Source organism: Alosa pseudoharengus, unplaced genomic scaffold, assembly GCF_046254945.1.
Source record: "Alosa pseudoharengus isolate Yale_2024_CS ecotype anadromous, Long Island Sound unplaced genomic scaffold, YU_APseudo_1.1 YU_APseudo_1.1_scf_15, whole genome shotgun sequence".
In the NCBI taxonomy this organism is placed as follows: Eukaryota; Metazoa; Chordata; class Actinopteri; order Clupeiformes; family Clupeidae; genus Alosa; species Alosa pseudoharengus.
This window is the reverse complement of record NW_027468620.1, coordinates 25,212,655-25,225,863: the sequence shown is the minus strand read 5'-3', so window position 1 is coordinate 25,225,863 and position 13,209 is coordinate 25,212,655. Positions and strand designations below refer to the sequence as shown.

The 13,209-nt window shown below is 42.0% G+C and overlaps 1 protein-coding gene across 2 annotated transcripts; it reads right to left on the bottom strand.

Annotated features, from left to right (window-relative positions):
* Positions 1-6,877: 6,877 nt before the first annotated feature.
* LOC143123815 (TATA-binding protein-associated factor 172-like) lies at positions 6,878-13,064 on the bottom strand. Of its 2 annotated transcripts, none has more exons than XM_076285101.1 (5): positions 12,876-13,064; positions 10,890-11,101; positions 8,829-8,988; positions 8,505-8,675; positions 6,878-7,878 (listed from the first exon to the last, which is right to left on the bottom strand). In XM_076285101.1, exons 1-5 carry the CDS (start codon positions 13,059-13,061, stop codon positions 7,729-7,731), a joined length of 879 nt encoding a protein of 292 aa, XP_076141216.1. In that variant the 5' UTR covers positions 13,062-13,064; the 3' UTR covers positions 6,878-7,728. The 2 variants fall into 2 exon arrangements, with proteins under 2 accessions (XP_076141216.1, XP_076141217.1); XM_076285102.1 differs by having other exon boundaries at positions 6,878-7,869.
* Positions 13,065-13,209: the final 145 nt, after the last annotated feature.

Below are 13,209 nucleotides of genomic sequence, written 5' to 3'. Positions count from 1 at the left end.
CTCCCTTTCCCCTCTTAAATTTTGTCTTTGCCCTTTGTTTGTTTTTTTTGTTTGTTTTGTTTTTTTAACAAGATATTCATTTTTAGTGTTATGTAAATGTAATGCTGCAATAGCTTTTGCTGCTAAATCCATGATGTGAGGCAGACACATTACATTAGTACTCTATTCAGGCCTAGGGTGTTGAATATAGTCCCAGTGAAGACACTTGATTTTTTTAAATATTTTTTTTTATTTTAAACAGACAGGATGCTGGCATGAGACAGGGTGGGATGCGGTCCCCTCTGAACTAATCACTTGGGCCCAGAGTTGGGGGTGGAGAGTGACATCGCCCCTAACTGCATGTTTATCTCAATCAGGTTGCTGCATGCAATAGAGTTTTCAGTATCATGTCTACTATTCAGCGCGGCTCACTTCTTTTGCACAACACCAGATATAGACATAAGACTTTTTTTTTTTGAGCACGGAACTGGACACGACAGGGGGAAGTTCATTGAAATGCTAAAAATGGTATGAAAATTATAATATGACCCTTCAGTAAACCCCTTTTGATATTGGCTCGCTGGCTGTATGGTGAGCATGACGAAACCTGATTAATCAATAATTACAGTTAAGAAAATAAAAAAAATTAGATGTATTAGGATATACTTTCAAAACAACTGTCTATGATAGGTGAAGTACTTTTTGCAGTGATTGTTAATATAATTGTGCAATTTTTTATACAGTATGTAGTTAGGTCTGAGTATGCCTAGAACTGTGATTCGCTTTAACTGTTTTTGATGTCCGACATAGAAGTCCTGTGAAACTTCATAACCAGTGTATGTATACATACTGTATGTCCAAGCTTATGCACGTACACACTTACACCACACAAACACTCTCAAACATGTCTCTCCCTAGTTAGTTCTCCTTTACTCACACAAGAGACCTGTGCACACACTTTAGTATACACGCACACCTTTCCAGTACTTTTCTAATAGTTACACACACACACACACACACACACACACACACACACACACACACACACACACACACACAGGAGATGAGATTGACTGTCAGTCTCCTTCCTCCATTAACACAATATGTGATCATCGCCCCCCCCCCCCCCCCTCCCCCGAGGAAAAAAAAAACAAAAAAACAACCAAAGAGCTCACTTGTCTAACATTTAAACCACCAACACACTACCACAACAGGCTGATACTGTGTTGGGCCACTTGTTTGATGACCTGCCTAGCAGATGCAAGCAGATGCATTTTGGGAGGAAAAAAGAGGATTTCATTTTGTTTAAAAAAGAACACTGGCTCTAAAGAAGAAAAAGAAACTGTGGAGATGAAAGTGGGTGGTTAAGATTATGAGCTCTCAGCCTGCACATAATGTTTTAACACCGTGGCTATGGCAGTGCTACAACATTGCCAGAACCTTGTGTGCATTTATATCCAGATTCTTTCCTGCAAAGCTTGAAGTATAGAATAACGATCTGCTAGAATGGTGGATTTTGATTTTTTCTTTTTTCATTGTTCACTAGGCAAAAGGCTGAATATATTTGGGGGTCTAGGGTTCACCACGTTGGGTAGTTACAGGATGCAGTGGCTGAGAAGAGCAGTTCTGGTTGCTGAGAAGGAGATTGGTCGAGTTGTGTGGAGGGTGTGATTAGTTTTTATTTTTTTAAACTTTTTTTGAAGCTGTTCTGAGGACAATACCCAGGGCAGTAGATGCAGAATGTGAGTCCTGTTCCATCCTCTCCTAGTGTTGTGAACCCTTGGTTAACCGCTAAGTCCCTGCAGTCTTTTTGCTTTTGGTCACAGGCTGTCAGGCTTAGGGTGAGCCTTTATATTCGTTTTGGTTTCAGGAAGCTTAAATAAAGAAAACTATTTTTTTTGTTGTTTAATGAGGAAAAAAACTTTAAAAAGGCTAACCATGAGTAATAATTATCCCTATGAAAGTGAATTCTGGGTGTTTTTGTGATCTTTCTTTCTCCACCCAGATGGGTTTTCTATGTTGGTTCATTCTCGATGAAACACCTTTGTTATGCACTACTCTTTCTATCTGGACAGTTTTGGACAGTCAGTTATATTTTTTTTAAGAGAGAACGAGAAAGAGAATAAAAGCGATACGTGTGCTTTCTGACTGACATGATCTTTTGCAATACCTCAATTTTGAAATATAATAGGAGAGAAATTGATATTTTCTAAGTAAGTTTATTCAGATAAAAAAGTATATATTAATTTAATTCTGCAAGAAAAATGATTTAACAGATGGTTAATTTTATTTTTGTCATGCTTATTTGCTTTTATTTTTAATTTTATTTTTGGAGAAAATAAAAAAATATATATACTGAAGGAGTTAGAGCTTTATAACTTTAATATAATGACGTAGTTAGCTGAAGTACAGAGTCTACCTTATTATCGAGCTAAAGGAGAACCAGTCCCCTCACTGGAGTAATCACCTAACATGGTGATACAAGTAGAGAAGCAGTCCCTGCCTATTAGAACCCAAGAACAGAAAAAAAATAGTCCATCAGGTGCTGAGGATAGGCAACTGAAGAGATGTTCCCTTATTTTGTATATTTATAATCAATCATTTACTACTCTGACCAGAATTGTGAAAGAGATCTTCTGCTTTTTTTTAAAGAAATTATTTTTTATTATTATTTTTAAAACTATTGTGCTCTCTTTTGTTTGTTTTTTTCTTTCACTTTTTTTGGTTGATTTTGTAAAAGCATCTTAAACCCAGATATAGTAAGCTGAAATCACTAATAAAGACAGAGACCTTTGAGAGATAGAGAGAGAGGGGGGGGGGTCTTTGATGAAAGGTGGAGGGAGTGAGAAAAGAATGTTATTTTATAAAACTACAAAAGATACAAAAGTGTTTAAACTGTAACTTGATCGAAAGCCCCCAAGGTGCATCAAAGGAGTGGTGGCCTTCTGTTCACGCAAGACTTGAATTAGACCCATTTTTTTAAGGCTAAGAACCTTCTTTGTTGTAATGTGCAATACTGTTTGTACTGTTTGTAAAAAAGAAGATAAAAAAAGAAAAAGAGGCGTAAATCTTTATTGCAAATTTATTTTCATTGCAAGCATTGTGATTCACTAAAATCATTTTCTACTGTGTATTTACCTACTCTACATGCTAGTACCTTCCAGTAGTAATGTAGCCTTTGTACTGAGAAATTTTTCATTATTTTTAGAGATTTTTGCAAAAAAGAAAATAATTAAAACATATTTACATATTTTTCATTTTTATTTCGTATTTTCTTTACAGACTTATTTCTCAACCATTAATATAGCTATTTCTGGGGGAGACTTTCATATCTGGTCAATGTCATTAATATTATTTTGTATTTTTACTTGGAATAAATTAATTTTATGATAATTCTTAAAAAGGTTTATTTTTTCTTTGTTCATTTTATTTTTTGAAGCTGAAAACCTTTGTAATATTGTTACTAAAGTGTCTAGATTTTTGAAATGCAAAGCTTTATGTGTTACCTTGCTGATATTGCTGACATTAGTGTGAAAATGAACTTAACTACAAGAAGAAGAAAAAAAACACCTCAAAACCACGATGGTTCGTAATGTACATGATTTGGCTTTGTAATGAATGAATGGGCAATAAAATACATTAGCAGAATGTGCAAGGCAGACACCATTACTGATCAATCTACTGATGCTGCCTCTTCTGCTGTCCATGCCACACAACTTAATGTAGTTAAGTACAACCACCAACAAAAAACGAAACCTCTTACAACAGGCCTTAGGAGATGTCAAAACAATTTCTGGAATTTTCTCTGACCCCATATATATTCACATTTTCTCTTGTTTCATCTAAAGCTGCCCTCTGGTGTTCCAGCCTTGAAGGCTAGTGTGATTGTAACTTAGCTTGAATGTATTAGCGCTACTCACAAACAGTAATTTGGTGTATCTTAAGACTGTGTTGTACAGCATAGCCATTCCATGACTATGGCATTCCTGCACAACCACCAAAATATCTCACATCATGCAATATATTGGAAATTTACAGTACTCTGGCTGCTTTTTTCAAACTGCTGGGAGAAGACTGCCAGTAGTTTTGATAGAAATGGATAGAATCTCAGCTATCACTTGAAGGTCCCAGAGAGGTTCTGGCATCTCCTTCTCATGTGGCCTCCCTCTGAGTCATTGGATAACGTCCTATCTAGCTTGCCCCCTTGGATTTTTGGACAGGAGGTCCTTCACTAACCCACATCTAGTACTAACATCATGGTCCCCACCACCCCTTCCCCAAGGGCCAGTATTATTGTCATACCACCAAGTATTGATCTGTTTATTTAATTTTTGCAACCATTTTATACCCTAACAAGTGATAACTGAATGACTGAAGGTGTCACAAAAGTTTGGTGGGGGGCAAAAAAGGGAAAAAAAAATCAAGAAAAAAGGGAAAAATGCGAAGAAAACCAACAAAAAAGCCATGTGTTTGGTGAAGGTGGCCATCTCATTTTCTCTATAAATGTCTATATATTTCATGTAACACTATATTTGGGTAGTATGTATACACTTCTGTTCCATGGACGTTCTCTCTGGGCAGCCTATAGCCCGCTCAATCATGTTGTGATTTCAGAAAAAAAAAAAGAAAATCTAAGAAGGTTGACAAACTGCTACTTCCTAGCTGTGTTCTTAAACTAACCACTACTTATAAATGTATCTTTTTTAAGATGTATTTTTTTTTCTAATTTATCTTTTTAATTTAAGTGACATAACTGGTTCTATCTTGACACGGCTTTGAGATTGTTAACCTGGACCTATGCTTGTCTGAAGTTGCAGTAAAACTGTGATAGAAGAAAAAAACACAAAAAACAAAAACAAAACATGGAGTGCAATGCTGCTAATGCTTTCTACTTGCTTCAAAGTTTGTAGTTCCCACCTTCATGAGTTCCCCCCTCCCCCTTTTCTGTACTAATAAGCAAAATCTTATTAAATGTAGTTGTATGACGCAGTGAAACGTTTCGTCTTCTTTTGCATGGTTGGGTTTCCTTCACTTCTGCCTGTGTCCTGGTAGTTTAACTATTGCCAAATTAATAACACCTCTCTGCAAAGCACTCACTCATATTTCTATTACCTGACCCTGTAAGTTCTCTTAGGTTAACCTCTCCGATCAAGAAAACCAGTCTTCTTCCAGAGAACCTACACAGGCTTCCCAATTCCAGACATGTTTAGTTGCAGGCTTCCCTTGATGAACCATTTGAGTCAATGGTAGAGGCTGATATGTGCCGACAAGGGTTGCATGTACCTGCAGCTGAGAAGCACATTAAAAGTAACTTTGGAACCACCACTCTGCAGTTCCAGGATGAGGACAAAGGCACAAATAGTACATTTTGAACGGAGGTCTCCCGTTTGCCCTGTATTCAAAACCCATTCAAAACACTTGACTCCGCTGCTCCCAAGGCCTTCAGTCCTCTCTGCTTCTATGATCTCTTTCTGTACATTTCACTGCTTCATGGCTGGATGCAAAACCTAGGTTGCATATTACACAATGCCTTTACAAAACAAGTGCACAGGCTTAGTGTAACCAAGCTTAGAACACACACTTAAAGTTATGCAGTAGCATAACATGTTACGCACACATACAAGTGATGTCGCTCTATGTATATTCCCATGATATGGATCCCACTCACCACTGTGTCCTCGACAGAGCATAACTTCATTGAAGGAGTCTTATCCTTACGACAGTAACATCAGGTACTGTTCATTCAATTCAAAGAGTGATTCAATTATTCATTTTTCCAGGGCTCATTGTGATGGTGGTGTGAGAGACAGATGAGGACTCTCACAAAAGCCGCTTCCATAAATAATTTCTGACCAGATGCAGCTCTCCTTTTAGCCCCAAAAGGCAGGGCCGCCTAATGTCTGACGCTGTAAACTAGTGCGCTCAAATATACAGCCTCTACAGTCAATGCAGTTTCAAAACGGATATGTGCTAAATATATGACCCTTACACTGCATTGGCTTTGGCTTCGCTAGTGCAACATATTCAAGCTGCACCACATGACTGAATAGCATATTAGAAAATCTGAAAATCCTCTCATCAGTACAGAAAGGTTTGCACTCTCGCTATTCTACCGATAGGCATGCTATTTTAAGAATCTCCAAATACAACTTAACATTTGGATCATCCCATTACAGAAGACAGGGATGATCCAAGGCAGCGGCGACAGCAGCCTCAACAGAGCTAGGTTGGGACGATAGCAAGTGGGCGAAACTGCTCAAAGGGTAAGTAATGTTCTGAGCAGCATGCAGATTGACACTGTGGAAGATATAGAGAGGCTAACTGTAGGTCACCTCAGGGGTAAGGAAAGGTCACATCTGCTGCTAACTACAAGGCCACAGATCTAAGGGTGATGTCTTTCATTATGTGCTTATATCATGAGGGCCTGAATTCATGAAAAACACAAGTGCTGCTGTCTAGGTAAGGCAACCTCTCTGCCCTTCAATATGGTACTTTAGCACAAAAGACAAAGTGTGAATATGGAGGATATTGAAGGAGAACTGCATTTCCACAGGACTTCTGTAAATGAGAACATACAACTGCCTGGTCATTCATACTTGGGCATTTTGACGTACCTGCAAGGAAAACGGTTAATAAGCCTATTTCACAGTGTCCAGGTGTCCGGCCTCGTTGATGTTAATGATGCCTTAATTGGCAGGGTAAAACGTCTTCCTGCTTTTGTCTTTCCTGTGGACTTTTCTTTTGCTGTCTATGGGACAGTGCTGTTCCACAGGAAGTTGATTTACACAGCGGCCCCATCTTGTGAAATGGGCTAATTGACTGTCTGAAAGAATATATGAATGTCTGAGACTTAGAGAGACAACATTCATCCACCTCTCTGTGACCAATTAAACAGCAATCACAGCTCAGTAGAATTTATTACCATTCTATCAGCTTTTACAAAGGCAAATTAAAGAAATATGTACAAGTCTGTTTGTAGATTTAGATTCTGTTGTCGTCTTAAGTCAGTTTACAAAAGTCTGGTGAAGAAGGTGGTGTGGGTGGAGGAATCGTCGGGGGGGAAGGGGGAGCGTGTCCTGGAAGCCCTCCGCAGTGCTGGCGACTGGGCGAGAAGTCCCTTTGCAGCCATGCAGTGGATGTCTGGGCATAAAGTCTTTCATTGGAGCACACAGAGCAGCAATTAAAAAAACCAACAGTGACCCAGGGTGGGTAAGTGACCAGTCCTGGTAAGGGGGGACTGCATACAGAGTCTCCTGATAGGGCGCCACCTTGTGGGCTCGAGGTCATTTTAGCCAGGAGTCTCCACTCCCCCCTTCCAGTCAACTCCAATAACGTGCCTTCAGTACACAGTACACACATGTCCAATGTCCAACTTATCAAGCGCGTTACACCCAAATCTACAGCCCAAAAAGTGGGCCTATCAGGCTACTGTGTGCTTTGTCTGTGGACTGGAAGTCAGTGATTCAAGGCAATTCTTTCCTAATTTAGAAAACCTACTCATGCTTCCTTCACCCAGTCTGTGGAGTGTGTGTGTGTTTTCAGAACTGTTTGGAGAGGTAGGGAAGGAAGGGTGGAGAGAGGGAGGAAGGGTGTGTAATCTTAAATTGTTCCACACATACAAACATGCACGCATACAAACACACACACACCCAGGAGAGTACATGAAGCCATGTTGACTGTTGGAGGGTAGGGGGTAAGGTTGTAACACTGTCCGCAGTGGGGATGGGGCTCAGGGGGGGGGGGGTTGGGTTACTGAAGCGAGTGCATGAAGCTGTCCAGGTTGTACTCGGTGTCATACTGCTGCTGGTCCCACAGGTCTCCCAGGCCGTCCAGCACGGCCTTCATGGATGCCTTCTCCGAGCTAGAAGACGACGGCTCGCTCCTCTCGGCCTTCTCGTCCTCCACACACACACACACACACACACAGAGAACACACACACACACACACACACACAGAGAACACACACACACACAGAGAGAACACACACACACACAGAGAACACACACACACACACACACACACAGAGAACACACACACACACAGAGAACACACGAACGAACGAACACACACACACACACACACACACACACACACACACAGAAAGAACACACACGGAACAGTTAGCCAGACCTCAGACATGGTGTGGTTGTATGAGTGGGCAGATAGGGGGCTGATAAATGGGTTGAAAGTGGGTGGGAGATGACGAAGGCTGATCAATTATTTATTACTAGAAGAATCCCTAAGTGGGCGTGTATGTCACTGAGAATGCATGTGAGGAAAGTAGGTAGGAAAATGACCCGCATCACTGAATTTAGAACAGTGAATGTAGTGTACATGACAATGTGGAGATACATTTTCAACAGTGCACGAGTGTACACATAAAAAAACATGCATCCATAAGCACATTCATGTGTGTACATGTAACATAATGACGCATGTAAGAGCTTTTCTGTGGGTGTGGTGTTGTCTTGTGGACATGTAGCCTGAGTGACCAGCCGCATGTAGCCTGAGTGTATGAACTGACCTTGTCTAGAGTGAAGAGGTTGAGGAGCTGGTCTGTGCCCATGCTCTGGAGACTGGCGTTCTCCTGGCTGATGACCGTGTTGGCGATGCTCATCTTGAACTTCTGCAGGCCCATAATCTTCTCCTCCAGCGTGCCTCTCGTTATCAGGCGATACACGTTCACCACACGTTTCTGTGGCGGCAATTGCATTCACACAGAGTTAGTCACCGTTTTTAAACATTTTGAACATTTTAAAAACACCAAGTCTAGTTTTCGAGTTGTTTTAACACGCATCACAGAGGCGCCACCCCCCCACCCCAATTTGTCCCTGCTGGGTTGCCGTACCTGTCCTATCCTGTGGGCGCGGTCCATGGCCTGCAGGTCCCTCATGGGGTTCCAGTCGTGCTCAACAAACACCACCGTGTCGGCACCGGTCAAGTTCAATCCCAGGCCGCCCACGTGAGTGGTGAGCAGCAGCACGTCTATGGACGGATCGTTGTTGAACCTGAGAAACAAGATGAGGAGAGCGGATGGGTGTGTGTGTGTGTGTGAGGCAACAAGATGAGGAGAGCGGATGGGTGTGTGTGTGTGAGGCAACAAGATGAGGAGAGTGGATGGGTGTGTGTGTGTGTGTGTGTGTGTGTGTGTGTGTGTGTGTGTGAGGCAACAAGATGAGGAGAGCGGATGGGTGTGTGTGTGTGTGTGTGTGAGGCAACAAGATGAGGAGAGCGGATGGGTGTGGGTGTGTGTGTGTGTGTGTGTGTGTGTGTGTGTGTGTGTGTGTGTGTGTGGGAGAGTGAAAACTCTGGTCCCCACTGTGGCCCTGGTGTTAGTTTTAGCGCTCATATGGAGGCTCATGTCAAAGTAAGGGTTATAAAGCCCTCCGTTCATGTGTCTGAATGAATGTGTGAGAGTGAGAGTGGGTGTGTGTGAGTGTGTGTGTCTCCGTCCATGCAGCACTTTAACTTAACCTTTTTTTCCTTAACTGTACTATTAATAAAAGGGTCATTTAGAACATGAAAAGAGACCTATGTAACAGTAACAGAATGTGAATATCTAGCCTGAGTTAGTAGGACTGTAAATGTAAAGGTTAATGTATCTACTGATATAAGCAATTTCTGTTACATGTATAAAATCAAATTAATATAAAAGAAAAAAAGAAAATGGGCCTATGTTCACACAGGGCTCTACACTAACATTTTTTTCCAGGAGCACTTGTGCCCCCAAGTTAAAAAATTTAGGAGCACAGACAAAAATTTGGGAGCACAGTCAGTTCTGTACTTAACTTACACATAATCTAACATTACACTGCAGCTAACAGTTAAACATGCCAGTGCACCAATTGCGAATATTAAGAATGACTGACAACATTTAGGCTACAGGAAACAGGATTTTAAAGATCAGTGCCTACTTTATTTTCAGTCTGTTTTATTTTCCTACATTTTGTTAATGTAAAATAATATAATACATTGCCATATTTGCATTTAGCCTGTATATCAAGTATCCTGCCAAATGTAGGCTAATTTATTTATTTGTGAATCCACCTGTAGCTAATCCAAATATGCCCATGTGACCTATCTGACTGCATACTGCCTAATACTACTACTAAAACAGTCAATTTTCTCTTCCACAAAACATAGTCTAATCAAGGATATATATATATATTTTTATACTTTTATTTTTTTATTTGAAATATCTGCATTGCTGGGGGCAGTAGCCAAACGTTAGGCCTACACTCGTTTTGCACTTAAGCTTGTATTCGGTGTAAACAAACAAGCATGCGTGGAAGCCTGGAGTTGTCAGTAGCGTTCTACCTTTGAATAAAATGGGAGTATTACGGGAAGCTACTTTTATGCCTGTTCGCTACAGCTATATTTTGCATATTGCAGCCAATACGTCAACTGGGCTAAAAAGCATGTTGGGTTACCTTTCCTTCTCTCACTGCATTCTCAGAATCTTATCCTGTTCCTCCTATATCCGATTAATTCGGTGGATAGAAGGCGGAAGAACTAATTTCTTCAATCTTTTCATCTTGGCTGGCTAGTCTAACTTTCCGCTTTCTCTGCGCGCTCATGGATTTCATAGAAGCGACTACTACTATCGAGTCCCAACGCGAAACTGCTAACGTTGATGGGAGGTGTAGTTTTATGCTGCATTCGCGACGTGATTCTATGGTTTGCACCAGTACTGTTTCTCGATGTCGCGGTGTATTTTGTAGACAAACATTGACATGGTTAGAAGTCATTCGCACCAGTGCGCCTAAATATTTTTTTGCACTCGCACGTCATCATTTTTACTCGCATATGCGAGTGAAATGGGCGCACTGTAGAGCCCTGTCACATATGAGGTATTCTGGCCATCTGTATGAAACCACTGGGAAATGCAGTAACTGGGCGTGGCCCGTACCTGGAGACGATGGAGTGACGCTGTCCGGCGGGCACACTGCCGTCCAGCCGCATGTAGGTGACGTTGGGCAGCTGTGGCTTGAGCAGGTCCTGCTCCACGATGTCCAGCATGCTCTTCAGCTGGCAGAAGATGAGCACGCGGTGCTGCGCCACCACCGCCTCAGTGGCCCCCTCCGCTCCACCTGCTCCGCCCAGACCACAGTCCACCAGCAGCTGCAGGAGGAGACCGGGGGGAGAGGGAGAGGGAGAGAGAGAGAGAGAGAGAGAGAGAGAGAGAGAGAGAGAGAGAGAGGAGAGAGAGAGAGAGAGAGAGAGAGAGAGAGAGAGAGAGAGAGAGAGAGAGAGAGAGAGAGAGAGAGAGAGAGAGAGAGAGAGAGAGAGAGAGAAGAGAGAGAGAGAGAGAGAGAGGGAGAGGGAGAGGGAGAGGGAGAGGGAGAGGGAGAGGGAGAGAGAGAGAGAGAGGGAGAGGGAGAGAGAGGGAGAGAGGGAGAGAGGGAGAGAGAAAAGAGGGAGAGGGAGGGGAGAGGGAGAGAGAAAAGAGGGAGAGGGAGGGGAGAGGGAGAAAAGAGGGAGAAAAGAGGGAGAGGGAGAGAGATGAGAACCTGTAAATGACCTTGCTGCATGGTATTCATATCGGTAGTTAGTAGGGGTGTGTAAAATCTCATGTAAAAGACGATACGATTCGCATCTAGATACATGGGCACGATTCGATACAAGATACATGTTTATAAAAAACGATTCAGTACGATGCGATTCGATGCAGTTCAAAAATGCAAGGCATTCTGAAAGATTTTTTATAATTTGCTCAAGGTGCACATTCATTTTATATTATCTATTATCATGGTCATGGTTGTCAATTAGGCAACATGTGTGAATATGATTATCTAAACTGAGGTTTGTTTCATATACTGTATTGAAATGAAAAAAGAATAGTCTACATTTCAGTCAAGCACAGCAGCCAAATACAACATAAAAATACATTTTTATAGACTTTACAGATTTTATAGAGTTATATCTGATTGTTTTCATGGAGCTGTAGCCTTGTTGAGGTAAGACAATACCGAAATAAAATAAAACAGTGCTTAAGACACTATTGGCCTTTTCTCATATAGGCCTAGCCTACCCTACAAGATAAAATAGGCCTACAAATCAATGAACTCTCTGGGCTTATTTTGTTCCAACAGTAGACCTAATGCAGAAACCTAAAATGCCACAAGTCTGAGTGAATATGAACAAAATCATTGGCTAATAATTTATGCATCGTTTTAGCAGCAAGGGCCAAATTATTATTTAACATTAAGGAAATCCCTTCATCAAAGGTAAGGCTACTCTACAGACTATCGTTGCTGTTTAGGAAAGCTATAAGTGCTTAATTCCGCGCTGGATTTCGAAAAACAAAAGCCGACCGAGTGCAAGTTGTCACATGGTTGAGTTGCAATAGATGTATGGGTAATGAGGTCATTTGACAACTTTGGGCAATGAATGTAACCAAAAACGAACTGCATTACCCACAATTCCGTGCCACGTATAGTTTCAAAACCGGAAGTGGGATGAACGCGCTGCTTGGAACGTAAATGAGTCCGAGCAGAAAAGGTTGTGCACCGATTCATAACAAGTAAATCGATATAACGACCGGTTCATTTCAGTTTTTTTCCGATACGGGGCTTCACGTATCGATGTAGCCGTATCTTACACGGTAAAAAACGGATACCGATACGTATCGGTTAATCTTTACACCCCTAGTAGTTAGACATCAACATCACACAGATAGAAAATGTCTGGAGTGTGTGAGGGTGAACAAGATGGAAAACAAGACGGAAACAAAGTGGAGCGTGGAGAGAATGACACGAGACTGAAGAGAGAAAAAAAATCGGTCAGAACAGGAGAGGGTGTGAGGTGTTAAGTCATTGGTGATGGGAGGGGGAGCGTGGGGGTGCAGGGTGGGACAGGAGACTCTGAGGTCCTGAGAGCGGGCTGTGTGTCGGACCTGTTTGAGGGCGGACAGTTTGGGCGCGTGCTGGATGTCGCGGAGGCTGGAGCTCTGGAAGGCCAGCTGCTCGCTGATGCGCTTGTGCTCAGGGTGCTGCGGCGTCAGGACCAGCGCCGGGTGGTTACACAGCTTACGCAGGTACTGCAGCGCCTGCAACACACGGAGGGGGGACATACAGAGCATACGAGTCAGGTTCACTGGGCTTCTCACACACACACACACACAGGTTTCACTCCATGTCAAACTCGCCGACTAAAAGGGCAAGCAAGACATCATCTCATCAGACTTTTTCCATCCCTCTTTTGGTGAAATGGATATTAAGGTATATTAA